Here is a 27,388-nt window from a genome sequence, read left to right on the forward strand (position 1 = left end):
TACAGTCAGTTTTCTGTTTCAGATCAACTATTGAAATGGTGAAGCAACAGTTTGAAGAGAATCTGGCAGAGGAAACAAACACTACACAACCATTTCCCAGATTTCCACCCAATTTACAGCCTAACGGAGTTGATAACAGCTGATAGAACATCTGAGACTTTGGCAAGTCCAAATTTTTAGCTTTAGACTATGAATCCATCCTTCTGGATCCAGAGTCACACACACACACATATATATATATATATATATATATATATATATATATATATATATATATATATATATATATATATATAGACACAAAAGGAGAATATTTGAAAACTTTGGCTGTAACACACATACACACACAAAAGTATTCCATACAACTCCTATGGACTATAATCCAAGTCTTCTAAAGCCATATGAAGCCTTTAAAAAGTCATTATTCACTAATAACCTTCTCAGTTTTGCTCATATTTAATTCAATCGCTATATGAATTACTTTGATGGTGTCATCTTGTAGAGCTTAACAGACAGTTTTTATATGGAAAAGAGGGACATTTTTTTCTTGCGTTCCACAGAATATAGTAACATACTTTGGGTTTGGAACGACATGAGAGTGAGCAAATGATGACAAAATATTCATTTTGGTTGAATATCGGGTGAAATATCCCTTTGATGACAGACATTTGTTCCTGCCACAGTAACTAAAAAAAGCATGTTAAAAATGCACAATGAAACCAATGCCAAGCTTTCGTGCATTTGCATACTTGCGCTTGAGTATGTTTCTGTACGCTAATGGATATTCGCTCTATTCTGCACTAGATCCTTCAATATCAAATAATCCACATGCACAACACAGCCCACAGATATGAGCGTGCTTAATAAGGTCTTCAAAAGTGAAATGATCCAGGCCGATGATGATGATGATGATGATGATGAAGATTTTAAGGTTTTCAGTACTGAATTGAGCAGCATGTGGTGAACCCCAGAGTGAGCATCTGATGAAGGCCACAAAGACTAGAAGAACCGAGCCAGATGCGGACAGAAACGTTCCCCTGATTTGTAATCTGTGGACGTATTTCATATTTGATTGATTAAATTGTGGCTTGGAGAGGAAATGGAATCAGTCCGTGTGCGAACTGCAGCGTGTGTGTGTTTGTGAGATTCAGTGGTGTGTGATTAGAAACAGTCTTTTTAACGTCCCTTTAGAAGGCTGACCAACAGGACGACATTGAATAACGCAGATACGCAGAGTTCGCAGTCTCCCGCATACACAGGACAGTGGTCAATAATAAAGAGTTCCCTGCCATCCCATCATGCTTTGCTGCACTTGCCTCTCTTCTCTTTGCGCTGGAACTTACGCAGTCGTCGAGTCCAAATGTCCCTCCACTGAATGACCAGGCTGTTTTTGTTGACCAGTAGTCCCGGGCGTTCGGGGCTCGTGGCGCCCTCGCTCGTGCCCAGGATGAGGAAGCGTTTGCTCATGTGTATCCGTGGACATTTGCAGGCCAGATCCTTCATATGGACCCACAGCATGTGATCGCCTCTCTTCAGCGGCTCTCCGCGGCTCTTGTACACAGACACCAGGCTGATGGAAAATCTGGCCCAATCTCCGACGGTCTCCATGTCCAACACACTGACCTGGACAGCTACACACACACACACACACACAGGAGAACTTACACCACATGCTTGTCAAATAAACAGTGACTGAAAGGAAAGAACAGAATGAATGATAAAGGAGCTGTACCGTAGTCCTTTTTGCAGTATTTCTTCATGTTTATCTTGAGATTTCCCTTCAGTGGTTTACAGTAGGAGTCACAATCTGGAAACACAGTCAGTTTTAAATGTACATTTTGTTAGAATTAAAATGCCCTGTGAATACACTCCTTCAATAACACACTAAATGTGTCTAAATCACTAAAATAACTCAAGAAATAAATCATAAACTCAACAATGTATAAGAATAGTGAATCTATCTATCTATCTATGCTGGTTCAGGCTGGTTTTTGCTGGACCAGTATATCTACACTATTTAGCATATTTACTGTAGCAAATGCTGGTCAACTAGAATGCAACTAGCAACTAGTAAAGTTGGTTTACCAAGGACCACTTGCTGGTTAAGCTAGTTGGAAGCCTTTCCTGGTGTTTTCAACAGTGTATTGTGAGTTTTGTAGAGTGTTTGCAATAGTTGGCATGACTAGTGTGTGTGTGTGTGTGTGTGTAGTGCTTATGTGGCACACTGTTTGAAGTGTTCATTGACCCAGAAGAGCTGTTGAAAACTTCACTTCTCTGCTTTCACACACACCTCTGTTTCACTTTCAGTCATGACAAGGACAGATTGCGAGTTCTCCGCCCCGTTCCAGCAGTGTTACAGAGCATTAGTTCCTCTGTCTGTCTAAACTCTGTCCTGAATGTGTGTGTGTGTTTGTGCACACACCTGCAGGCTCCTCTGTAGTGCTAATCACAGCTGTTGGCTTTATAACAGGGATTTCTGAAAGACACAGTACAGCATGATGTCAGTGTGCGTTCCTGTAGCTCAAACACTACATTTGGCACTAAAGGTCATGGGTTTGATTCTTAAGAAATGCATGAAGTGATAAATTGTAGACCACAAATGCAATGTAAGTCAATTGGATAAAAGCGTCCACAAAGTGAATGTACTTAAATCTACATGTGCAGGTGTGGAGAAGGTGTTTGATTGACAGACTGTGATTAACACCTGCTGCCTTACTATGTGTGATGATAGCTAACCACACGTTCACTTAGCTATACTTCAAAGACACAATTATCCCTAAAAGTTCATCACATCTGTCAAAGTGTAACAACCAGACAGAATGGAATTAGTTTTTTAGACCAAAAATTAAATAATATAAAGTTGAATTTAAATGTAAGTGAATTCACATGAATTCACATTTGTTTCCTGACTTTCCTGACAGTTAGCAATTTTGTCTTCCATACATGCACTGAAAAAAGTGTTTCATTCATCCAATTAAAAAAAAATTTAGGGTAATGATTCACATCTATATTTTTTTACTTGAGCCAATTAAAATAAATAACTTTGCCAAAGGGCAAGTTATTTATTTGTCATTGGCTCAAGTTAAAAAATCTCTCTCTCTCTCTCTCTCTCTCTGGTTATTAACTAAAACTAAAACCATAAAAACTTTTATCATCAAAACTTAAACATTTCAATACAAAATAATCAAGTTGCAAACAATTCTCTTTTTAAACTAAAATAACTAAAACTGAAAACTGATATATACCTGTATATATAAATGAAATTATATATATGTGTATATATATATATATATATATATATGTGTGTGTGTGTGTGTGTGTGTGTGTGTGTGTGTGTGTGTGTGTGTGTGTGTGTGTGTGTGTGTAAAACAGAAAATAGAGAGATAGCAATTAAATAAAAAAAAGAAACAATTCTAAATACTAATACAAACTATAACAATCTCAGTGACAAAATATACATGCTTACTCGTACCTTCGTAGCTCGCTCATTTATAAAAATGATACATGAATAATGCTTTTTTTGTAATGCAAACACTTTTCTGTAAGGGTTGGGTGTCAGTTTGGGTTAGTATTAGTCATTGTTTTTTATAAAAAATATAAGTTATAACACATCTCCAGACTGATAAACAACTGTGTGTGTGTGTGTGTGTGTGTGTCACTCACTAATGCACGGGGCGACGGGCGATCGGCTCTGCTGATACCCTTTAGCACAGCGGTTGCATGTGATGCCAGTCACCCCGTCTTTACACGGGCACTGACCCGTCGTCTGGTTACACGTTTTGCCTGCAGCTCCCACCGGATGGCAGTCACATGCTGGAGAGAGAGAGAGAGAGAGAGAGAGAGAGAGAGACCGAGAGAGAGAGAGTGAGGGAGAGAGACAGAGACAGAGAGAGAGAGAGAGAGGGAGAGAGAGAGAGATAGAGGAGAGTGAGAGAGAGAGAGAGAGAGAGAGAGAGAGAGAGAGACCGAGAGAGTATGAGGGAGTATGAGGGAGAGAGTGAGGGAGAGAGACAGAGACAGAGAGAGAGAGAGAGAGAGAGAGAGAGAGAGGGAGAGAGACAGAGACAGAGAGAGAGAGAGAGAGAGAGAGAGAGAGAGAGAGAGAGAGAGAGAGAGAGAGGGAGAGAGAGAGAGATAGAGGAGAGTGAGAGAGAGAGAGAGAGAGAGAGAGAGAGAGAGAGAGAGAGAGAGAGAGAGAGAGAGATGGTCAGCTCTGGCACAGGGGCAGAAGGGAAGTTCAAATAATGGCCTTAGTCCCCGTCTGGACCCGTAAACATTGCCATGACACTCAATCTTATACACACTTCCCGTAACCACACACACACACACACACACACACTGCTATGTCTCATTTAAAGTCAGATGGCTCAATATTATATTAAATTATGGAATGTATTACAGGAATTACACATAGTAACAGAAGTCTCCCACAACAAGAGTCACAGCATGGAAAACAGGATTCTCATGTACTGTGTAACATACTCGAACTCTCACTTTGCTATATTAACTATATTAACTATATTAACCATATGCACAATAAAAATGTTAATTAATCAATTACCATTAATACATTAAAATCAAATAAATAAATATAATTAATATTCATTTACATTTGCTTCATGTCTCAGTGCAGTTTGCAATTTTGTCTAGCTTTTTATTATTTTTTATTTCATTTATAGTTATGTTAAACTAAATAAATATTGAAATATTAGTGTTGTCTGTAATAATGTTTAAGCATGTGTCTACATGTGCACTGATGTGAAAATATGTGTTTCCTCCCTGTGAGACTCTTAAAACACACACCTGCACACACACACACACACACACACACACACACAGAGAGAGAGAGATAAGGTTTGAACAGCTGTGGCAACTGCAGGTGAAGCTGAACAGAGATCGAGCTGTGACTTCATCTGTGTGTGTGTGTGTGTGTGTGTGTGTGTGTGTGTGTGTGTGTGTGTGTGTGTGTGCAGGTGGAATTTAAGGAATTCTCAGGTGCTGTATCACAGTAACACTGATAAGAGTCTCAGCGCTCGACATGAGCATTATCAAATGAACACTGACAGCACAACAAAAGAGCACCTGATTGACATGCATACACACATTCATTCAAGTACAAATGTCAAAAGGTTGAGGAAGCCACAAACACTCTCATGCAAGAGCAGCACTGGTTCTCATTACCAGCACACTCAACATAATGCTCTTGAGGTCATTTCAAACCAGCAGAGAGCAGCAGAAACAACTAGACTTTTACAATTTATGGAAGCAAATGTCAGATGCGAGTGTCGCTAAGATGGTCTGCTTGGTTCACAATTTTTTTGGATTCTGTTTGTTTTTCGTTTGAATTTTTCTGGATTCTGTTTTAACTTTAGTAATTCAATTTTAGTGTTAGAATTTAACAGCAATTTAATAAAAGTTGAATACTTTTACATTTGTATATTTCCCAAATTCTTTTTTGTTTTATGTTTTCCGAATTATGGTTTAATGTTAGTAATTACATCTTAGTGTTAAAAATTCACACCAATTTATTACAGTAAAAGTTCAACAAAAATAAAAATTTTAGGGCCCTATGAAATCTATTTTTGTTATTTTTCCCAAATTCTATGTTTTCTGTAATTTTCTAGATTGCTTTTAAAAGATTTCATTAAATTTTAAATAATCAAAAAGCATGTCTAATCAATTTATTTCAAAAGACTTTAATAATTTGACACGCAGAACTACAGACTTCATATTTAAATAGTCTTTTGAGCTGTAATATTCATGGAGTACATATTTCAATTTAAGTTTATAGTGCTACTTTTGATTTATGCATCCAAAATTTGCCAAATTCCAAGACATTCTGTGTTATACTGTAAATTGTATTTTTATGACTGGATTCTGTTATTCTATCTGCGTTTTCACATCACCAAAACCCATAGGGCTCTACACCAATAATACTAATGATTTCATACACACACACACACACACACACTTCATAACTGTAAATTATTGCACATATAAACCTAATCACTGATCCAGGTGAATAACTTTCAACTCTTGGCTCAGAAATTGCACACTTTTCCAGCAGCCTCAAAAGCAGAATTATTGATAGTTTCGTAGGAAGCAGGTGTTTTATGCTGCATGCGATTTAACTCACAGAAGCTCTACTTATGGACAGACTTTTCCTTCCTGAAATTCTGGACTTACACGACATCTTTTATCCAAACAATTCAATTTTTCTCAAACTCTGATGTGTATTTGCTTTTGCCGGTGTGAAGGCAGCAGATATATGAGCATGATCATGTAAAGGGCTGCTCCCAATGCACATTGGTCCTGGTGTTGCTTTATGAACTGTATTCTATATTTAGATTAAAAAGAAAGAAAAAAAAAATATATATATATATATATATATATATATACAGTACAGACCAAAAGTTTGGAAACATTACTATTTTTAATGTTTTTGAAAGAAGTTTCTTCTGCTCATCAAGCCTGCATTTATTTGATCAAAAATACAGAAAAAACAGTAATATTGTGAAATATTATTACAACTTAAAATAATAGTTTTCTATTTGAATATACTTTAAAAAAAATAATGTATTCCTGTGATGCAAAGCTGAATTTTCAGCATCATTCCTCCAGCCTTCAGTGTCACATGTAACATCAGTCGATCACATGATCATTTAGAAATCATTCTAATATTCTGATTTATTATGAGTGTTGGAAACAGTTCTGCTGTCTAATATATTTGATGAATAAAAGGTTAAAAAGAACTGCATTTATTCAAAATAAAAAAAATTCTAATAATATATATTCTAATAATATATTTTCTTTACTATCACTTTTTATCAATTTAACACATCCTTGCTGAATAAAAGTATTGATTTTATTTTTTTTTTAAAAGAAAGAAAAAAAATTACTGACCCCAAATTAATGACCAGTAGTGTATATTGTTATTACAAAATATTTATATTTTAAAAAACATAGCTTTTTTTTTTTTTTTTTTTTTTTTTTTTTTTTTTTTTATTCATCAAAGTATCCTAAAAAAGTATCACATGTTCTGAAAAAATATTAAAAAGCAAAACTGTTTCCAACTTTGATAATGAATCATCATATTAGAATGATTTCTAAAAATTCAGCTTTGCATCACAGTAATATGATAATTTAAAGTATAATAAATTTAAAAACAATTATTTTAAATTGTAATAATATATTTCACAACATTAAATTTTTTGTCTTTATTTTTGATCAAATAAATGCAGGCTTGATGAGCAGAAGAAACTTCTTTCAAAAACATTAAAAATAGTAATGTTTCCAAACGTTTGGTCTGTACTGTATATATATATATATATATATATATATATATATATATATATATAAATATTTAAATAAATCTTATGTAATGCAGTAGGCTATAAAACCATGTTTAAACACATCCTGCATGCAGTTTTCAAGGTAAAAAATTAAATAAATAGTGTTAAAAATCTATTGAATAAACTGAATAAAAAATAAAAAAGGTAATTGCAACTCTTTATCTCATGATTATGATTTTTTTCTTCCAATTGCAAGTTTGCAGCTCATAATTCAGATTTCTTTCTCAGAAGAATTAAGTGAGAAAATAAGTCAGAATTACAGGATATAAAGTCACAAATGCATGTTATAAAATCAGAACTGTGAGATATAAATTCACAATACTATCTCGCAATTCTAATTTTTTTCTCACAATTTTGACTGTTTTTTCAGAATTGTGACTATTTCTCAGAATTGCACATTTATTTCTCAGAAATATGAGTTTGTCTCGCCATTCTCGACTTTTCTCTGAATTATAATGTTAAATCTTTTTCCTCGCAATTCAGATTTTTATAGCGAATGCTAGAAAAAAGTATATCTTGCAATTGCGAGTTTATTTATCAGAATTGCAACTTTATATCTAGCCATTCTGACTTTTTCTCCGAATTACGAGTTCAAATCTTTTTTTCTCGCAGTCATTTATATATCGCAATTCGGACTTCATATCTCAGAATTCGGACTTTATTCCTCCGAAGTGTGAGTTTATACTTAGCCATTCTGACTTTTTTCTCAGAATTATGAGTTTAAATATTTTTTCTCGCAATTATACATTTTTCGCAATTTTGACTATTTCTCCAAATTCTGACTTTATTTCTCAGAATTGCGAGTTTATACTTAGCCATTTTGAGTTTTGATACTTTTCTCGCAATCGTGACTTCAGACTTTTTTCCTCAAAATTACGATTTCAAATCTTTTTTCTCGCAATAGTTTATATTTGCAACTCTGACTTCTGACTTTTTTCTTAAAATTACGATTTTAAATCTTTTTCCTCGCAATCGTTTATATCTAGTCATTCTGATTTTTTTTCTCAGAATTGCGGGTTCAAATCTTTTTCTTGCAATCATTTATATCTCGCAATCCTGACTTCAGGCTTTTTTCTCAAAATTAAGATTTTAAATCTTTTTTCTGGCAATCGTTTATATCTAGCCATTCTGACTTTTTTCTAAGAATTACGGGTTTAAATCTTTTTCTCGCAATCATTTATATTTCGCAATCCTGACTTCAGACTTTTTTCTCAAAATTACGATTTTAAATCTTTTTTCTCTCAATCGTTTATATCTAGCCATTCTGACTTTTTTTTTTCAGAATTACGGGTTTAAATCTTTTTCTCGCAATCATTTATATCTCGCAATTCTGACTTTTTTCTCAAAATTATGATTTTAAATCTTTTTTCCCGCAATCGTTTATATCTAGCATTCTGACTTTTTTTCTCAGAATTACAGGTTTAAATCTTTTTTCCCGCAATCGTTTATATCTAGCATTCTGACTTTTTTTCTCAGAATTACAGGTTTAAATCTTTTTCTCGCAATCATTTACATCTCACAATTCTGACTGTTTTTTTTTTTTTTAGAATTGTACATTTATATCACGCAATTCTGAGAAAAAAAATTTAATCACGAGAAAATAAATATCAGAACTGCGAGAAAAAAGTCAGAATTGTGAGATGAAAAGTCACATATTTTTTATTCAGTGGAGAAAACAGGCTTCCATAAATATCTGATATTAACTGTAGATGTAACAGTAAAAGGTAAGGAGTGTCGTACCTTTGCAGGCTCGGCGGTGTGTGATGGGTTTGTCCATATCTCTGTAGAATCCCTCTTTGCAGTAATGGCAGTGGCGTCCGGCAGTATTGTGTCTGCAGTTCATACACACTCCTCCGCTCTTACGGCCCGAGAGCTTATACAACTCCATGTTAAAGCGACAGCGCCGCGCGTGCAGGTTACAATTACATGCTATAAAGAAATTAAATTAAAAGTGAACATGTTATAGATTGAAGTTACAGCTCACGCTTATGTGCAAATGATGCATTTTATCAAAAAGATGATGGTTTGAGACATACAATATCAGTAAAAGGATATTACAGTCTAACACTACAGGAGAAGCTTTAGATCTCCACAAGGAATGTTTTATATATTTTAAGTAAGTCATCTGTGTTCTGTTGCTTTATAGAAAGCAAAACACTGATCTGAGGAGCCTGTAATGAAACCAACTTTATTAGTCCCCAAAGAAACATACAGCAATTCAAGAACTCTATACGGTCTAGAAAAAGGTTATTTATACATACTGGACCTTTATTTTTTAAGTCAACAAGAAACAAAGTTTGCAACCCATTTTACTTATTTAACGTGATGTATTTCAAAGAGTTTTCAGAGTGTTGGACAGTGGTTTTAATATTGCGTAAAATTAACCAAAAAGGAACGTTTTTTCAGAAGCAGAGTTATTCCAGGTTGTCATTCCAAGATGAAAAATAAATAAATAAAATACCATGGAAAATAAAAACGCAATTTTGACACATAATATTTTATAATACAATAAATAAGATTTAATGGAACAAAATTATATATTTGCATATATGATTTATTATATGATTAAATAAAGAAATATATCAGGTAAACTGGAACAGTTTTTACAATAGATAGTAAAAAAAAAGTAAAAGGGTTTATCTTTGAAATGCCTACCTGTTTCATTTCAGGGTTTAACTTTGTGTGTGTGTGTGTGTGTGTGTGTGTGTGTGTGTGTTACTACAGGGCCAATTTGTATGGAATTCTGCGGTTAATGAAACCTGCTCAGGCCATTCCCTCACACACACCATCTGCTGCTCTGTTTGAGTGTGTGTGTGTGTGTGTGTGACGGGGCTCAGGGAAAGGGGTGTAATTTTGGGGGGTTTCAGGGCTAAAGTCAACAGGGTGAGATTACAGCAAATTCAGCTCGATAAACGTGTGCAGGCGATGTGTGTGATTGTGAGTGTTGTAAGGGTGTGTGAATTTCTCCAAATGAAATTCCAAACATTTGACAAAAAAAGCACGCATATTCATACCCAAATAAAGAACTACACATTCAAACACACACAAGACAGAGACTGAATTATTACAGCATACGGTCTATATGTGAACACCTGGATGTATCCAAATGGAGTCTGAAGTGAGCGGGAAGGCTTTGGAAACGAGAAGGTTTGCTGTTATCTCTCAGCGCTGAGTTTGTGCATTAAGCGTGGTGCTTAATCTAAAGCTGTTCCAAGGGTCTTTCTCAATGGCACCCTTCCTCTATTACAAGAGCTTTCCAAACACTGCTGAAAGCACTCAAACCTATTAACCTGAGGTTAGAGCAAACCCAGAGCTCCAAATGTATTTATGTAGAGCAGAAACTTTAGTTTGATGGAGCGTGCACTACAGGTATGCACAGAACTACACCTAAAAACACATTTGTGACCCTGGAGCACTAAACCTTAAGTCTTAAGTCTTTGGGGTATATTTTAAGCAATAGCCAATAAAACATTGTATGGGTCAAAATTATAAATGTTTCTTTTATGCCAAATATCATTAAGTAAAGATCATGTTCCATGAAGATATTTTGTAAATTTCCTACCATAAATATATCAAAACTTAATAATATGCATTGCTAATAATTCATTTAGACAACTTTAAATGTGATTTTCTCAATATTTAGAATTTTTGCACCCTCAGATTCCAGATTTTCAAATAGTTGCATCTTAGCCAAATATTGTCAGATCATAATAAACCATACATTAATGGAAACTTATTTATTCAGCTTTCAGATGATGAATAAATCTCAATTTCGAAAAAATTGACACTTAAAACGCCATGCATCTTACAGCTCAAGTTGTGAAAACAAAGACATGAATAACTCTACATATGTTTTGGATTATGATGTCTAAGTTAATATGATTAATTAACTGTACAAGCAATGTGAATTATACTAATATTGTTGTACAGTCAAACAATATAAAAATACTAACTGCTGTTACCATTAGCTGGTCCTCATTGACATCCATAGTTTGGAAAAAAAATACTGTGGAGGTCAATGGGGACAATTAACTGTTCCATTACCCACATTCTTTAAAGTGTATTCTTTAATGTGTAGATTGTTCACACATGAAAGAGTCGTGAAGTCTCACGTCTCCATTCATACCTTTTGTTTTCTGCCTGTGAGAGAAAAGTGAGTGATTTTGGATTCCAAAAGAATTAGGAAAATTGGGAAAAATCATAACACAAGAGTTAGGTTGTACTCAAACAGCAGTTTGGCAGTGAAGCGACTTTGAAACTGTAGCTGGTCGAGCTTCAAGCTACTCATAATTTAAATTACAAACAAGCTACTTGAAAAGAAACAGCTACTTTCTCTAAATGGCCAATAACTTTATTTTTTGCACACACACCACAGTATTTATTTGGCACAAACACAATGAGAATCTCTATTAGGGCGAGAGCATTAAACAAATCATTTTACATTAAATACAACTAATATGGTGTGCTTTCTAGTATAGTGTGTCATCTTTTAGTAGTTGTACTTGTTTTGTTTAATGCTCAGTAGAAATCTTCACATATACGTATGCAGGGCCTCAAATGAATCAGTTAATCTGATTCATTTTAGTGAATCAGTTCATTCGGATGATCATATGAACAAAAGTGTTCATGTTATTCAAGAGGTTTGCAAAAAGCGATTTACATAAAATGTCTGAACGAACCAATTCACTAAAATCTTCCTGTCGCTATAGGAGGAGAAAAAGGACAAAAAAAACAGAATAAACAAAACAAATGTCAGTGAAATGAGTAACAATCTCCAGAACACTGTACGAATCCCGCCAGGTTCGTTGGAAAGCCTTTCAAAAACAAAACAGGATGGTGATTCAAAACAACCAACAACAAAAAAACAGGAAAATGTTTGATTAATCAAGTCAATCTCAGCCTTTGGCAGACATGTTTTTAATCTTTTAAACTTCTATTCAACTGAGCAGGCATTTCACTTTCTGAAGAGTGACTCACCTCGAAACTCCCAGAAACAGGCGACAGCTGGAAGTGTCTTCTCTGAAGGTTTGGCAAGGACTATAACTCGAGATGTTGATGAGTTCCAGACACGCCACTGCTATTTCATGCTGGAGATCTCTGACTAAATGCTACATTTTATATGCTTCATATTTGTTTTGAAATGTCACGATACTTACGCTCACATAAAATGGAGTAATAGGGTGCTGAGAGTGCTTTTATTTATTAATTTACTTAAATGGTTACATGTGTTTAGACGAGCCAAACATAAAAGGTGGCATTGGTTTACAGGCATCTTTCAGACGGTTTAGATACTGCTGGAGTGAACAGGAACTAATAGAAATCCAGTCCAAATTTCTAGATGGCTTTGGTTTTACAAGACTACAAACATTATTTTTAACAAGTTCTTTGACAAATGCATCCCTTTGAATCGTAGCACTCAAAGAAACAAAACGACCAGACACACGATCGTTGGCAGACTAACAAATAAACAGGAAGATAAACACATCTCTACAGGGTTTCTCTACAGCGTCACAGCTTTATATCATTAACTCTCTGTGTGGCGTTTTCTGTTTTTTTTAATTCTTGGAAGCAGCATGTTTTGGTTTGTGACGTATCGGAAATCTAAGGCAGCAAAAGTGGGCTTGTGTGTGTGTTTAATGAGGATATGGTTAGTACTGATTTATTCAGTGTCCTGTGCAGGTAGCCATGACTTGCATACATATACACACATACACTTTAATATTTAGTAACTGCATATCAACACACTTTTAAGCACATAGTACACACCAGAAACCGCAAAGCAACTCATAACGCCCTAAACTAGCATAGAACACCCTAGCGACTGCAAAGCAACAGAATTAGTGTATTAGTGTATATTTCCACAGTCAAACTGTTTGATTTAAGTGTCATAGCCTCTGTTTGTGGTCGGCCGCTCATTAGTCTGCTGTATCTCTGCTAATCTCTTTGTCCTTGTTCTCTCAGATGAATTAGGGGATGATTTTAACGAGATCACACTCAACCACTGCCAGGTCAGGCACCAAATCGGCGGGAGTCCTCGGCGAGTGTCGAGGCGAGAAAACGAGGGAGTGGAGCATGTAGTGGGGGTCAGTCAGAGACGGGGCCACCAAACCACAGCAGATGGGACAAGAGGAGAGACAAACACTGAGAGCTGCCAATCACATTCTGTATTTCAATAAGAGAACGAAAAATAAACTATCTGCAAACTCTCACACTCTGTGCTCAAAGAAGCACACGGGGAAAAAGACAGGAAGAATTAGACGAGGCAGAGAGATTTATGAGAGACATTAGTGATACTAATGGAGTGTCAGGACTGCCCAACTGGAGCTTTTAAACCCAATATATCTCTCCTGACAAAAAAGATTAATACATTTACACCATTCGGCTAATTTTTCATTCAGCAATTATAGATAAGATAAGATGAATATCTGCAGCTGTATATCTACAGAGAGTTGCTAGACTATTTACTATTTTTATCTTTAATTTTTACTTTGTTACAGGTTACTCCATGGTTCCAAAGTACTTTAAAGAGACAGTGTGCAGTAGCCAACAAGTACATGCAAAATTATATATATACTGTATATATATATATATATATATATATATATATATTTTAGTTTTTGTTTTTTTTGTTTTTTTTCACCTATTGTATAACGTAACTTTAGGAAATAAAATAAAAGTTATATAAGCCGTTAAAAAAATATAAATTTCATAAAATAAAAGAAAACAGTACATTTCCCAGAATGTGTGGTTACATTTTAGCTTAAATTAAGCTGTAACTCTATATGGGTTATATAGTTTTTGACCAAATGTTGGTTTGTAGTTAAACTTTCAACACTAAACTAAACAAAACTGTAACTACAAAGTCAGATTCACTGAACAGAAAGAGTTTGTGCTGCTTTACAAAACCCTACATTGCAAAACGTCTGTGCTGATAAATAGGTGATTTTTTTGTATTTTATTTTTTAAATATAATTAATAGGTGCATTTTAAACATTTTCTGCACAGTTTAGTGCACCATGCCCATCAGAAATACACTCACACCTTTGTTTCTGCTCCGCGGCACTGCTCTGCTTCAGCAGCCGGTGTGAATTCAGTGTTAATATGGCCACCAAAATAAATAAACGCTGCTTTCGCACGTGTGTACTCTCACACTGCTGTCAGTGAGTCCGGCTCTGAGCGTGGGCTTTTCAGACATGGTCTAAGAGAAGAAGTTTATGTTAAGATTAACATACTGCAATACAGACATACACAAACACACTTGTGTGTCAGTCTGTATGTGTTCAACAGAATGTATCCAGCATTAATACCGATACAGCCGAAGTCAAGCTCATAAATCAAATTCAGATGTGAGATGCGATGAGAATTAACCTTCACGTTTCTGCCAAGACATCATTTCTTAACATCACACTGTAGCTCTGTTCTAAAATGTAGTGAGCTGCCTACCTAGACAGCATAAATATGCAGATTTCAACACTTTATTTTGACTTGCACAGAAAGACCAATTCCAGAATACACTGCAACAAACACCAGTGAAAAGTGCATTCAATATGGCGGACAGCTCGAGAAAAATGTTAAATATAAACATAAAGCAGTTCCACAGTGTTTTGGTTGGCCCAGTGACATTTGCTGATATTAAGCATAACATTTCATTCAATACTGAATTGTAATACACAATTTAGCCTATTTTACACAAGACATGTGTGTGTTGTGAATTTTCATCAATAGTTTAGCAAAATTGATTCACAATTGAGTTTGCTGGTAGAAATTTGCAAAGCTGCATATGAAGAATAGTCCAAATCATTGTCAATTAAGGCCCTTCAAACTAAGAATGTCAATGAACTATAAAGATGTGATGACAACATTCGCGTCAGCACCATTGCATGATAATATTCTGTTCATTATAAGCACACACTGCTGTTTTGCCTCTTGCCACTTTAAATGCTCAAGCTCTTGAGTTGGGTGGATTCTGATTATCAGTGTTTTTATCAACTTGAAAAGTGGTTTTGAATCGTTTCTCTGTGTCATTATCATTATAGCTGTGGTGTGGAATCATACAATAGGAACGAATATTAAAACTTAATAAGTGTGGTTATCCTTATTGTGATAAGGAGCCTTTAGGATAGCTATGTCTAGGCAGTAATCAGCAAGGCAGCTCACTAGGGGCCAGATTTACTAAACAGGACACATTAGCATAAGACCACAAACTCATAAAAGTGCTGATGCGATTGGAAAGTTCAACAGGTGATCTACTGACAATCTGCAAATTTAAGAACAGCCAGCAAATTTCCATAACGATCAAAGTAATTTACCAAGAGTAGCGCGAATGAGCAACAGCTGCAGACATGTCAAGTGCAAATGGGTTAAGACATGCTTTTTTGGGAGTTAAATAATAGCACAAATACCAATTAAATGACAACTGCAAACATTAATAAATCACATTGTGTGATGTATTTAAATACTCTCCTTCCATAAATTTTGTGTCTGACTCCTATAAATGCATATGCAATAAGATCAGTTGCAAAAGTAAATGTAATTCTAATTTTTCACTGCATGACAGATGTGTTTTAACTAAGTGTTTTGCGCTGGTACAAGTTGCAAGTAAAGCTGGCTCTAGGTTTTGGAACAGCTAACAAAGATTGAACAACTACCACATTTTAAAAAGAACACACCAGTCTGTGTGCAACTTACGTAAGCACTCGTTGGCTTCTTTCGCTGTCGCGCGTTGCCAGGGCCGGTCGTAGTGAAACGGTTTGCAGCGGTCGCACTCCGGACCCTCTGTGTTGTGTTTGCATTCACACACCAGTTTCCCATCCTTCTCTCGTATGCACCTGGAGGCATGGCCATTACATTTACACCTCCCGCCCACTTGGAAGTCACCAACCGCGTAGTAATAAGTAGACAGGGTTCCGGGAGACCCGAGAGGGTCTTTGGTCTCGCGTCCCGACATGGGCAAAGCTCTAGGGTGCTGTGGGCGACTGAAGACCACTCGAATGTCTGTGACTGTCACCCAGTCTTGCAGAACAGGGCTTGAGTCGAAATCCTTCCCCGAAGGACGACCGTCCAGTGTACTAAAAGCAATAAGGCCGCCAGAAAGCGGGTAGAGATCGGTGTGTCCATCCGTGCATAAAGCTTCCTGCTCGTTCTGCTTCGTGATCGTTGCTTTGTTGGGTCGGTTGTACATGCGACGGCACTGAGATGAGTAGAACTGGTAGGGCGTCCAAGTGCGACCGTAGTTCATGCTCTTATAGATGGCCAGGGACTCGGGCCGTGGGGAACAGAACTGAAGGCTGACATACGTTATCTCAAACTTCTTCCCGAGCGAAAGCGTGAGCGTCACGTTGAGCGGTGAGCCCTGCAGGTTCTCCGACTGCCAGCAGGTGAGGTTGTGGGCGGAGCTTATGTCAGTGAGGTAGGATGCAGGGTGGGCGTGGCGAGGGTCCGATGCGTCGCAGACCTGACATGTGCGCACAGCAGGACGGTCGTCGCGTTCCACTATACTGCAGGAGCGAGACGGTGGCTGGCCACATGCACTCGACACAATGACCTCTTGGCCGAATGCTGCATTGATGAACTCTGGGACACATCGGCGGGCATCACCCGTCTCGTCATAGCAAGGGTCCGTCTGTGTCACTTCAGGCCCGGCGAATGGGTTCAGACTGTGACTGGAGGCCCAGGGAAGAGTATGAAACAGAGTAATCAGAGAAAGCAAGTTCCAAAAACTCCTCATGATGTCACAGGAGAGAATGATGAGTCTGGGATGGGGAAGGGAAGGAATGTATCCAGATGGATGGGTTCAGAGAGGGGGAAGTCAAATAAACAAATACGGCTGTAGCGTCTCTTCAGACTGGAGCATGTGTTTTATCTTGGTAAGACGACACGGCCAGAAAAAGTCCAGTGGATAGACGACGATCCCAGGAGCAATTCTCGGGAGTGTGTGTCTGGAAATGGAAAGGCACAAAATGTCAACTATATTCAAAGACTATAAGATTTATAGTAGTAGTCAAAGGCAGTTTTTCCCAACCGGGGTGCCGTCTGAAGAGAGCGGTGGTGCCTTGTAAAAAAGAAAAAATAATAACTAAAATGTTTAAAATAGCATCTATTGTATAATATCCATATCTGATGTCGGCAATAATTAGAGATGCACCAAAATTCCAGCTGCTGAAAACTAGTTCCCCGCTCAGTTTACACTTTTTTTAAGTGATGTGATGCTCTGTTTATTATCCCACTCTATGCACGAACACTCCTTGGCTCCACTTATATACCATTCATGCTCATCAGAACCACAAAGTCCACTTAAAAATCGAGCCGACAGAAAACATCTATGTAGAACAGTAGCCGTATACTGTGCTGCAACATGGTGTGGTATATGGGCAACTCTGGTAATGCTGCTCATAACCGCTATGTTATGCTCACATGTAAATAATAGCTTTCTAGGACTAAACATTTTTTGGATATAATTAGTAAATAATATAATTATTCTTTTTGTGCTATCATTAGTAATTTGTTTAATTGTTTTTATTTTTTTACTGATTGCTTACTTGTCATTTTTTATTCAATTCAAAGTTTGAAATCAAGCTATCTTGTGCTACTGCAACAAAATTACCCCACTGTAAAATCTAAAATACACTGAATGAGCAAAAATGTGTGATATAGCTAGTTATAATGGTAATTAAACAATGTTTAAATAAAAGCCTACATGGAAATCTGTCATATAAATTGGTCTCTTCATTAGAAATTGGCCTACAGGTTGGCACCATTGATGGACAAAAATATCTGTATTACAGTATATTCTGCACTTCTTCCCTGTTGTACCGAATATCTATACTTTTCAAGGTATCATACTGAAGTTAGAAATTCAAATATTGTGACAAAATAAATTTTGTAGGGTGCTACAAATTTGTTAACATTTCCAAAGTGTGCCACGACCAAAAAAAAGGTTGGGAAACACTGGTCTAAGGTACATCAAAGAGACCCAAAAATGATGTTACCGCATTGATACCATAATACAAATGAAGTGCACTGAAGAGAATAAGGTAAAAACAACCTTTTTTCAACAAATAGTGCATAAAAAGTGGTTCTGAACTTTTAAAAATGTAATATATATATATATATATATATATATATATATACTAAGTTTAAAAATAAATACAATTTGATTTTAAAATAAAAATAAAACAAATACTTTTTACATTAATAAGAATAAATAAAATTGATTGTGCATTTTTTTTTAAATACATTAAAAAAAATCAATGTGTAATAAATAAAATAAACTTAAAAATGAATAGAATTTGTTTAAATACAAACAAACAGGGAGCTACATACAGTATTCAGCCTAAATTCAACTGTCACTCAATAGGGGCTAGATAGTTTTGGACCAAATGTTGGTTTGTAGTTATTGATAACCTCGCAGCACTAAATCTAATATTATCCTAAAAAAGGACATCAGTGAACTCTTATAAATAATGCTAAATATATGTATCTACTTTATATTTAAGTTGTTTGGTAGTTTTAAATACTTTGCAGCTGAAACGTTTTGCAATCATTTGTACACTTCACTGTAATGATGCTACTCTGATGTGTGTGAAGTCCATGACGTCGTTATGCGGTTGCAAAGGTGTTCTAATTAGACTTTAGTTTGTTGCTATGCAGTCGCTAGTGATTCAGAAGTGTTCACCCTCAAGTCTCTAGATCTGGCTTCAATGTGCATCTATGGGTCTTTTCACCCATTTTACGGTCCTTCAGGTGATCACTAATAAAGTAACAATACATCTTTCCTCAATTACACCCACAGGATTTGAGGAATTATTCAATTCTACAACACAAAGGAGGCAGGACGATGCAAACACTTAAGAGAATGAGCAACAATAATAGTAATGATTGTGCAAGTGTGTTTAGAAATGCTCATTTATAGACGTTTCAGTCGTTTTAGGAAAGCCATGCATGCAGAAATACACTGCAGCTGTTATTTGATGGGTTAATTTTGTCTTGCTGAGGATCCTCGTGTTTTCTTGGAGAGTCTGGGACGTTGGAGGCCAGGGGATTTGAATAAGAACATTTAATATAATGTTGTGCACAGTGCACTTTTCTAAACTAATTAAGCATTAAAACAAAAACAAAAAAGTGTACTACCTCTACCGCTGGAGGAATCAGCGGTCACAGTCTGTTCTGCATCCGATGTGCCATGTTCCAGACAGACACAGAACGAATAAAACTCTCAAACTCTCCTGATGCTTGGATCCGTGCATATGATCAGCCGGGAGGGAATCTGATGAGATCTGCACGCTGTTTAGAGTTAATGAGAAACAGTTTGACATGAGTGTGTATCTGAGCTGAATCACACTTCTACAGCATTACAAAGAGCAATGAACCATGAAACCAGAGTAAAACTCCTCTCTTAGGACCTGTCACTGCGTGTGTGCGATGTGAATATCAATGCTGCACTTTCTGCTCGGGACCCTTTGCAACGGTTCAGATGGACCCTCAAAAACAGAGACAATAAAAGCATGCTAGACGCAACATAAATTTGACAAAAATAGTGCAAGCCAGATGAATTAAGTGTTATTATTGGGATGAAAAATAGATGAGGAATTGACTCAGATGCATACAGGCTTCACGTTACACATCCGTTACTATATCATGCTCGTCCCATGCAATTTCAATGAAGCTGTCCAGCATCAAAAAGCACACAGAAGCTTCCTTGTGGAACAAATAGAAATGGGATGCATGTACTGAAAATCAGAGATGTCAGATTCATGATCGAATCATTCGTTTGTCAAATCTTTCCAATGATTCACTTGATTCAGTTCACAAATCCATTCATTTAACTGAATCAATAACAAGGCTATGATTCGATGAGATTTTATGGTGCTTTTGTGTCCTTTTTTCCAGCAAAGCCTGAGTTTTCGAATAAATTTGTACAGCGTATGTTTTATATAAAGACAAAACTAGCTCTAAATAGTCTTTTTTCTTTCACATTCTACCAAACCTCTCTCTTTTTTACACACACACACACACACACACACACACACACACACACATCATCAAACACCAAACAGAGAATTAAGCTCATTATTTGACCCTCGTGCTGTCAGACGAAGTCTCTTTCTCTATCTCACTCGATAACTTTAACATAAACACACAGAGAAACAAGCACAAGAGGCTCCACAAGTTTAGCCACGACTGAAAATGGGTCTATTTTGCAGTCTTTTCTAATTCAATTTAAAAACTTAATGAAAAAGTATCAATGTAACAATTGACATGTCATGCCAGATCCTGTTACCCAGCATTATGTCAGAATGGGCTTCAACAGAAGCAATAAAATCAAACCTTTTCAGCATATTAGCAGCTTTCCAATGCATATAAAAAGCATAGTTTCTCCATTGTGTATATGCATGGCTGGACTGGCCATTGGGCATACCGTGCATTTGCCCGGTGGGCCGACGTGCTTTTTGGGGCGATATCTCATACTCATAATTTTTTTTTTTTTTTTTTTTTTTTTTTTTTTAAAACGGCCCATAAAATTTGTAAATCGGCGGCCCATTCGTTTTGTTTTGTTTTGCTTAATTGGCGGCGCTGGGTTTGTGCCGGTGTAATGCATTGGTCAAAGTCAGTGTTAGTTTTTTTTTCTGACAGACCAGCCCATGAAACACGTAGATCAGCAGCCCATTGGCTCTTTTCTTGATTGACACTGGGCTGGCCCAATCACAACTTTAAATGAGTGAGCGAGCGGCAGCAGTGTCAGTGTGTATCTGTAAAAAAAGATGGAGAAGAAACGCAAGGAATGTGCAGATAAATAGCGTGAAAAAATAGAACCAGGCCCTTAAAGCAGACACTGTAAACTGTGTCAAAATATATGTTTTCTGACCTTCATCAGCTCCTGTGGCAGATGATGATAGTGAGGACGGAGGATCAGGAGAGAGATGAGAAAGTGTAGAGCCTTCGGTAAGCATAACTACTTTCAAAACACTTAGGCCATGTCATGAGTGTAGATTATTTCCACATCTGCATAGTTGACGATTACCGCAATTCACTAAAAATTTAATAAGAGGCGTTTGTAAACAATTTTTTCCGCCAAAATAAAAGCTTGATGCAGTTTGCGTCAAAATAAAAGATCACATGCTTATCTCTTTCAAGTATAGAAATTGGTACAGCTAATTAAGAAAGTTTCCTCTATTTTTTTGTGCATTTGTTTTACAAAATATGGCTATTACTGTCATTGGATTAATATTATAACTATTATTATGTATAGGTGTAATGTAAATAGACACTGTAACTAAAAGAGGTTTGAATTTTTCTTTGTTTAATTTGCACACTGAATATGGGTTGGAGCTTTTAATTTTGAACTCTCAAAGTGCACCAGATTAATGAATTTAACATTAAAATTCACAAAATTTTCTCACAGGGGGCATGCCCCCGAACCCCCTTAGAAGGACCGAGGACACACCACCATAGTTTTAACAAAAATCCTGTAAGAAACACTGGTATTGCTATGCCAGAGCCGCTTATAGCTTGTTTTAGGATTCACCGCTGTGGAGTATAGTTTAACTGTATTAATTTATATACTTATACTGTAGTAATAAATATAACATTTTGACTTATTTCATCTGTTAACTCTCACTCGTTTGAATTAAATAAGTAGTAGCATGAAAATTATAAACAGAAAATAACTAAATATAAACTAAAACTGAAATTAAAATAAATGAAACTTAAGTAAAAGGCTAATATTTAAAAAAGAGCAAAAAGACATAAAAAGCACAAACCAAATTTACTCAAATTAATACTATAAATTAAAAACGAAAACTGAAAATATAAAAATGTATAAACTATAAATAATGTTAAAATATCACTGTTCAGATCTGACTCCAGTCAGGATGAAACTCCCACTTCTGAAGATCCAGTTAATACCCGATGGATGCCATTTTCTTATTAAATATCTCTTTCATTTGGAAATACATCACATTATTGGAGTTAAATAGGTTTTGAATGCAGTTTCATGTTGACTTTAATGGGAGAGAGAGAGAGAGAGGAATTGGTCTGGACGAACTAATCCAGAGAATAATCGCACTTGTGTCACTCATCTGACTCCCTAATATAACAGTTTTCCTTTAAGAACTTCAAGATTGCAATAACAAGATACGACAGAGAGGCGTGCTCGCTGTCAGCATAAATGAATCCAAAGAAAACAGATTATCGGTGTTGATTTTACTTCACAAACGGTGAAGAAGTGTTGATAACTACAGTGTTTTTTTCTCCACTTGTTTTCTGTTCCAGCAGGTGAAAATGGTGCATCTGATACCTAAAGTATTGTAGTATCTTCTCAACAACACGCATGATTTGAGGAACAATTCATGCTTTGGAAGTTTTTCGATGGTTAAAACTGATTAAAAAGTCACATAGAGCAAGCTGACAAGTTAAATGCACGACTACAAATGTGCGAGTGGAAAGAAAACCGCCTGGTAAAAGAATGCAGCCACTGCGACCAGACCTTTCCCTCACACACACAGACCAAACCCAGCCCTCGCTAAAACAGCAAAACCTGACCTTAACCACACACACACACACACTCAAAGAAAAATACACATGATGACCGGGTCATGCATTGATTGCTGATTTGAAAATAATTTGAAGATAATTCGAGAATCTGTGCAGTAATGCATCATGCGTTGCATCACAGCTCTGTAATTTTACTTTGGTGACAAATACGGCCAGACGTTCACTAAAACTAATAGGGAAAAACCTTTTTTTAGAAACATCCTGAAAGAAAAAAAAAGATGCATAAATAAAGACATGTCGTTTTAATTCTAAAAATGCAAAGAAATAGCTTTGGTTGGTCTGTATTTACTATCATTTATTTTATACGAGAAGTCATCATTTAGATATGCAAATGTGTTTGTGGGGTTTTAATGCATGGGGTTTGTTTGAAATAACTCACTAACTTTCAAAATCTCACACATAAGTGCACATCTTTTTCCATTTCACAACAAATATTTCACCGCTAGGCATCACCAGCTTTGAACTCAGGAGGGAAACCACAAATCATTTTATGAAGTGTTCAAACACTGGCAAACACATTTCATGCAACACACTTGCTCGCACACACACATATACACACGTACAAAGTCGTAAGGTGCCAAGGCTACAACAGATTGAATCATTTAACACCGCTCTCTGACTGGACAAACTCTGTGTGTGTGTGTGTGTGTGTGTGTGTGTGTGTCTGTGTGTGAGTGTGTGTGTGTGTGTGTGTGTGTCTGTGTGTGTCTGTGTGTGTCTGTGTGTGTGTGTGTGTGTGTGTGTGTGTGTGTGTGTGTGTGTGTGTGTGTGTGTGTGTGTGTGTGTGTGTGTGTGTGTGTGTGTGTGTGTGTGTGTGTTTAGGAACACCCCAAAAGTTACACCACAGGAGTTGCATGGCACAGAATAACTTCAAGCACACACACTCCCCCAATTACACTTTTACGGCCGTCACCTGCTATTTTATGACCCCTGACCTCTTGACATGCTTAAAAACACATGCATAAACAGACAGACAAGACACATACTAGAGGAGCAATGCATGACTCACACACACACACACACACACACACACAAACACACACACACACATATATATATATATATATATATATATATATATATTAACCTAAGATCCACTTAAATATTAGTAGTTTCTTTGCACCAAAAGCAGTAATTTAGTTATGCAATATGAATGAGTGCATTTCATCAATGCATAATCTAATCTAAACTGTCTAAAATCAGAAGGCTGTGGAAGTTTGCAACAATTAAAAAAGCTGTTTTGAAATCTGAAAGTTGCTTTAATTGTACATTAAACTCTTTCATCTAAAAAAAAAAAAATCAAGCTAAACTCCTGAAATTACCCTTTTTAAATGCAAATCCAGTAAATTAGCTAAAGTTATTGGAGGGACTTTTCTGTTGGCAACAAAAGTGAAAGGGAGTCATATGCGTGCGTACACACACAAACACACAGATGAAGCTTCCTGTGCTGGAAGAGGAGGAGCGTGAAATATAGGCTGTGTTGACTTTAGCTGCTCAGGTGGACTGAGCCAATACTGTGTCAGATCCATTCCAAACCTTTCACTGAAGTTGCTCTAATGTTGCCCCGTGCTGAAAATACGGTCCAATTATGTCTTAAAATGCAGGAAGAGAGTGCAATAATGCTAAAATGTGACGCTAAATTATATGCATACAGTGCATCATCACAAAAGTGCATGATGCATGCTACAGTAAATAAAGAAGTAAAATAAACTATGAAATAAAGAAAGAGTTCACTCAAAATTTTTCATCAGATACTCACCTTCATGTCGTGGGAATTTCTTCCTTCAATGGAAGACAAAAGATGTCCAACCTGCTCTTTGCAATACAATGAAAGCATACAGTGACCAGACTCGAAAATGGACAAAAAAATATCATAAAGTAGTACATATGACCAGTGCACTACAATCCAAGTTTCCTAAAAATGACAGCTTTGTTTGTGGAACACCTGAACCTTAAGCGTCTTAAATATTCTATTCTATCTTATATTATATCTTTTGTTATAAAATTCCGTCCTTTACATCATGACAATCTCATAAAATTGGAGAAGGAATTGTGTTCAATATTATTGACATCATTTTATGAAAACGCAATGCAAATCCAAGTACACTCTTAAAAGTAAAGGCTGGTGTTTTGCAGTGGTGCCATCGAAGAACCATTTCTGGTTCTGTGAAGAACCTCTCAGTGAATCATTGTTTAAAGAACTGTTTTCTTTTGTTCTAAATGTGAAGGACATTTTAATAATCTGAAGAACACTCAACTATAAAGAACCTTTTATGGAATGAAAAGGTTTCATAGATGTTAAATATTCTTTATGGAACCATCAGTGCTAATAAAGATGTGGGGTCTCAGTGAAAACGTGACTTACATATTAGTCTGTTCTTCACATAAAGCTTCATATGACTTCAGAAGACTTGGAATATGAAATATGGAGACTTTTTGTGGATTGACAGGCTGCTTTCATTGCATGAAAAAAAAAAGTTAAACATCTTTTGTGTTTCACAGAATTTATCATCTCATACTGGTTTGAAACGACATAAGGGTGAGTAAATTTGATAAAATTTCCTTTTTTGGGGGGGGGGACTATTTCTTTAAATATATAGTGCTGGCAGAGAGAACTGGGATGTGTTAAGTAGGTCAAGAATCAAACTGACACACGGTTTAGTTATCAGATCTCTCTCCCTGTCCGCTACAGCTCTGAATTTACTGTCAAACACAGTGCTTTTCATTTCGACAGCTCTGAAACGTCTGATTTTTTACCTTTTCTTGAGGGCCAGCCGCAGGCAGGATCAGTAAACTGAGCTGGCGTAGATGTTTTTCCCAAAGTTTAACTCTACAGTTCATCTGTGACCCCAGGGAAACCAGAGAGGGGCTTCACTGCAATAAAATCACAGGAATCCACACAAACACACACACAAACGTCCATCAGGGGAAGCAGAAATCTTGACGCTGTCACGCATACCTAAGAAGACTCGTGAGGAGTTGCTTGGCTGGGCATCTCTCATGGACCGGGAACGCACTGTTAAATCACCATAAAAAAAAAAACAGAGAGAGTTTAGACTGTAATTGCCCAGTGCACAGGACCTTCATTATTGTCTAATTAAAAGAATCTGATTGTTCAAAACCACACCAGCTTATTTGAAAAGCATTACTGCTTTACCTTATTAATTGGTGGTCAATTAAAAACAATTAAACAGTTTGCATAATAACAGTGTTTTAAATCAAGCCATCTGAGATTCATTATTCAAGCCCTTATAAAAAAAGAAGTACCATAGTAGACACTGAAGCTAAAGTTACTATAGTAAATTCATAAAAATGTATACAGTGAAAAAGCATAATTTTTTTAAAATTCTTTTTTACGTTAATATTATGCTATTAAAGTGTTACTGTACACTAGTAAATAAGAGTTTGGGGGGAAACTACAGTTACCAAGGTAACTTTACATTAATTAATGCACTGAGTGTGATTTGTAAATGAACACATTCATAGCTTTAGAGTTGAATACGATACCACCTATATCTCTATTAATAATTGCAAAACGCATGATGCAGATGCTCCAACTCTTGAACTGTCTGAGAACTCACCTGAATCTCTGAATCCCGTCTGAAGCGCTAAACCTCATTCAAGCACAGATGTGAGTGACATAAATCCAGATCGATTGTCATTTAGTCCTGTCGTCTGATGCTGAATGAAACTCACAGATGCAGCAGCGAAGCGGTCAGTTCCGCTCATGAGACAGACACACACTGCCACACACACACACGCGCTGAGAGAGAGAGAGAGAGAGAGAGAGGGGGGGGGGGGGGGGGAGAGAGCCGAGGTGAGAAACTCGACCGTGCCCCTGACACACACACAACTCCAGACACAAAGTGCATTAGAAAACGAGGCTCTGTTTCTAAACCTAGTTAGACACACACGTAGACAGCATTTCGGTGCATCTTAAGCACGCGACAGTTTTGGGGTACCGAAGTCGCGTGCACCATTTTTGGGCTACATGCACTTTGTGGCATCGGTATGCGCGTGCCAAAGATGCCATAAACATGCTCTCAGCTGGTTTACAGACACATCCAATGGGTGGTCGGGGTCTAGCATCAGGCATAGTGGCAGCCAGCATTTGTTTTATATTCATGCAATTATTTAGCAACCGCTTTTGTCAATAAACGACTTACAAAAGAGGATATAACACACGATATCAGTACCTACAGTTAAGGTCTTTAGCATTTGAGTTCAGCACATGCGCCTGTAGACCCAGCTAACAATTTTACGTTCTGGGAACGTTAGTTTTTGGTTCCCAGAACGTTCTTGTTTGGTTCCCAAAAAAATAACCAAATGGGAACCATAAGGGAACGTTAGGGGAACGTTCGGAGTTTGCTGGGGATGCGCGTTACACTACTGTAACTGTAACACCCATTGAACGTTACACACATCTTTGCTGTCTAGAAGTCTCTGTGTGTGGTCGGGGGTCTGGAAGTATGCAAATGTACTTT

The 27,388-nt window shown here is 36.6% G+C and overlaps 1 protein-coding gene across 1 annotated transcript; it reads right to left on the reverse strand.

The window, feature by feature from the left end:
* Positions 1–1,241: 1,241 nt before the first annotated feature.
* Positions 1,242–26,645, reverse strand: LOC132124359 (netrin-3-like). Its single transcript, XM_059535374.1, has 9 exons — positions 26,471–26,645; positions 25,662–25,920; positions 19,482–19,617; positions 16,041–17,290; positions 9,093–9,281; positions 3,664–3,813; positions 2,423–2,476; positions 1,733–1,807; positions 1,242–1,631 (listed from the first exon to the last, which is right to left on the reverse strand). The coding sequence occupies exons 4-9, from the start codon at positions 17,077–17,079 to the stop codon at positions 1,297–1,299; spliced, it is 1,842 nt and encodes a 613-aa protein (XP_059391357.1). The 5' UTR covers positions 17,080–17,290; positions 19,482–19,617; positions 25,662–25,920; positions 26,471–26,645; the 3' UTR covers positions 1,242–1,296.
* Positions 26,646–27,388: the final 743 nt, after the last annotated feature.

The sequence above is a fragment of the Carassius carassius genome, chromosome 42, assembly GCF_963082965.1.
Source record: "Carassius carassius chromosome 42, fCarCar2.1, whole genome shotgun sequence".
Lineage (NCBI taxonomy): Eukaryota > Metazoa > Chordata > Actinopteri > Cypriniformes > Cyprinidae > Carassius > Carassius carassius.

What these genes read in the sequence shown, in the direction of transcription:
- LOC132124359 (XM_059535374.1), bottom strand. Translation starts at nt 17,079, where the DNA reads ATGAGGAGTTTTTGGAACTTGCTTTCTCTGATTACTCTGTTTCATACT. An exon ending in ACACCGCCGAGCCTGCAAAG is followed by an intron (nt 3,814 to 9,092) that starts GTACGACACTCC and finishes CTCTCTCTCCAG; the next exon opens with CATGTGACTGCCATCCGGTG. An exon ending in CACTACAGAGGAGCCTGCAG is followed by an intron (nt 1,808 to 2,422) that starts GTGTGTGCACAA and finishes CTGTGTTTCCAG; the next exon opens with ATTGTGACTCCTACTGTAAA.